This window comes from Otolemur garnettii, unplaced genomic scaffold (assembly GCF_000181295.1).
Source record: "Otolemur garnettii isolate 467f Iridium unplaced genomic scaffold, OtoGar3 scaffold00082, whole genome shotgun sequence".
Classification (NCBI taxonomy): domain Eukaryota; kingdom Metazoa; phylum Chordata; class Mammalia; order Primates; family Galagidae; genus Otolemur; species Otolemur garnettii.
In genome coordinates this window covers 8,602,821-8,605,790 of record NW_003852477.1, presented here as the reverse complement: position 1 = coordinate 8,605,790, position 2,970 = coordinate 8,602,821, and the positions used below count along the sequence as shown (strand labels likewise).

Here is a 2,970-nt window from a genome sequence, read left to right as displayed (position 1 = left end):
CTTTGGCAGGCTGGGGTATGAGCTAGACCTTTACAGTTTTTTTATTTTTTATTTTTTTGTTGTTGCAGTTTGGCCGGGACTGGGTTTGAACTCACCACCCTCGGTATATGGGGCTGACACCCTATTCACTGAGCCACAGGCACGACCCATAGACCTTTACAGCTTTGAAAGTGATTTTTTCTTTCAGATGATATGATGGTCAGCATTAGGAAAAGCAAGAGAATCTACAGATAAATTATATTAGATTTAATAAGGTTCAGTCAGATAGTTGGAGCTTCTTCATGCTTTTCTTATTTCCTATTGGATATAAGACTGGTTAATAATAACTAAAAATAAAAACTTGAAAGTTTGAAAAAGAAGCTAGAAAATTGCTTGTATACCTCTATACCAACAGTAAACAGAAAAAAAGACATAATTTTTAAAAAGACAACAATTTGCCATATTTACAATAAAAATTAACTATCTAGTAATGCATAGGATGGAAATACATCTCAATCAGTGAAATGAAGCATAAGTTAAATAAGAAAATAGTGCATCTTAGAATCAAATTGTGAATGTCAGGGTATAAGGCTTCTGGGTCTCTAGATCAGCCTCAGTGCTGTTGCTTGCAGAGGTATGTAGTCTATGAGACTGGTTATAAGCAGAGGATTTATTAAAAATCATTTTATTTTGTTTTCTAGCTAACTGTAAAGTCTGCTTTTTGGCACTTGTCCAGTCCTTCAGCCACTACAATATTGTGGGACAGAAGCTGGTAAATATAAATATATGTATTTTCTTTTTCCTGCTTCCTTTCTTTTCACAGGTTAAGGGAAATATTTTAGGACTCTGTGGTGAGGACCCTGAGTGCATATGTGTCCCACGCAGATGTAAGCATGGTCTAAGGCCAGGATTTCTTGTTTAGATTATAGAGAACTTAGCAAAGGAGGGAAGAAGGAAGTATTGGGATCCTAAATCCCTTCTCTGAGGGGCTATGGCAGCATCTCAGAATGTTTTATTGAGAATTTATAGAATCAGACCTGCTTTGTAGATGTTAATTAATCAAAACCAGGCTGGGCTCCTGTAGCTCAGTGGTTAGGGTGCTGGCCACATCCATCAGGGCTATTGAGTTTGAACCTGGCCTGGACCTGCTAAAACAAACAAACAAATAGCTGGGCATTGTCGTGGGCACTTATAGTCCCAGCTACTAGGGAGACTGAGGCAAGAGACTTGCTTCAGGCCAAGAGTTTGAGATTGCCGTGAACTATGATGCCATGACACTCTGCTGAGGATGACAAAATGAGACTGTCTCAATTAAAAAAAGAAATAATCAGACCCTTCTGTACTGATTCTAGACAAGTTAAGGGTTTCTCCTCAGTGTGGGCTTTGATCTTAGTCCCACTGGGTTGGAGATTGCACCTTACTCTGCTGCCAAGTCCGGTGCCTCTTACTGCTTTTCCCTAAGCCTAGGGCTTGATCCTGTTTCGGGGAGAGGTACTTTTGTTTCTTGCCCCCCACCTCATCAGATGCAGGCAGAAAAGAATAAGATGGCCGAGAGGTTGGTGAACTTCCTGACCTAGCCTTGACCATTCCCTGTGACCAGGTAGACTTACTGCCTGAAAAAATGGGAACTGACGGGTATGGGCTGGAGTTTTTTTGGAGTACTGGCCAGCCTTAGAGACGGAGGGAAACAGGCCAGTCATCAGCAGTAATGTTTAAAATGCCAGTCTTAATGTTGGGCCAAGGTCTCTGTTGGGGAAAAGCAAATGAGGGAGTGAGAGAATAGTCCACTATTTGTTTCCCATCCTTTTCAGGGAAGAAAAAAGTTCCTATGTTAGAGGTCAGGGCATGACCTCAGGGAGAACAGTCATGTCAGTAACACATGTTGCTTTCTTGTTTTCTAAAACATTTCTCTTGGCTGTAGCATCTGTGTTTCTGGATGTGAAAGCTGTGTCCAGAGTGGCTGCTTTTCTTTTACCTTTGATTCATCTTCAACATGCTAGGAGTGCATGCTCAGTACTTAGCATATCAAGTACTGGAATATGAGCTTCCATACTCAGGGCATATTATTATACTTAACATAAAAAGACTGGTAATGAGAATGAGTAAATGTGAAACTCAGAAGTCTTTCTCTGTCAGGTGGCTGTTGGAATGAATGGTGGTGGATAGTGAGGACATTGGGCATTTGGTATGTGAATATGCAATTGTGACCTGATCTAGGGACATGGAGAGTCTGAAGCTTTCCATATGACTTGTTTCTGAACAAATGAAGAGGAAGGTTGCATATTTAGAATGCATCATTATCCCTAGGTGGTTTGTTGAAATGCAGATCCTGGGACCTACCTTTGTTCTGGAGGTCTAAAGTTGGAGGTCCCAGGGATCTACATTTCAATCACTATTGCAAGGGATTTTTAATTGGTTGGGTCTTCTCAAAGAGCCATATTTAAGAAGTCCTCATCTAGAGCAGGACTAAATTTCTTCTTTTCCCTGTTTCTGTTTTGTGTAAATAAAGTTATTTCTTTTTTTGGAGACAGTCTTACTATGTTGCCCTTGGTAGAATGGGGTGGTGTCACAGTTCACAGCAACCTCCAACTCTTGGGCTTAAGCAATTCTCTTGCCTCAGCCTCCCAAGTGGCTGGGACTACAGGCACCCACCATAAATTTTTTGTTGCAGTTGTCCTTGTTGTTTAGCTGACCTGGGCTGGGTTCGAACCCATCACCTTTGGTGTATATGGCTGGTGCCCTACCCACTGAGTTACGGGCATTGCCCATAAATAAAGTTTTATTAGAACACAATAATACTTACTCATTTACAAATTGTCTATGGCTGTTTTCACTGTATAGCAACAGAGATGGGTTTATGCAACAGATTGTATGGCCTGCAAAGCCTACCTGGTCTTTTCCAGAAAAAGTTTTCTGACCCCTGAACTAGAGCATCAAGAGTTCATATTGCGGCTCAGCGCCTATAGCTCAACCGGCTAAGGCGCCAGCCAC

The 2,970-nt window shown here is 41.4% G+C and overlaps 1 protein-coding gene across 3 annotated transcripts in view; it reads left to right on the top strand.

Moving 5' to 3' along the window:
- The window catches only part of ELP6 (elongator acetyltransferase complex subunit 6), a 17,862-nt gene that overhangs the window by 3,531 nt on the left and 11,361 nt on the right, over positions 1-2,970 (top strand). For all 3 annotated transcript variants that reach the window (XM_003794539.3, XM_023515957.1, XM_023515958.1), the window contains exon 3: positions 681-751. In XM_003794539.3, coding sequence (XP_003794587.1) covers positions 681-751 — 71 coding nt within the window. The remainder of the gene's footprint in view (positions 1-680; positions 752-2,970) is intronic.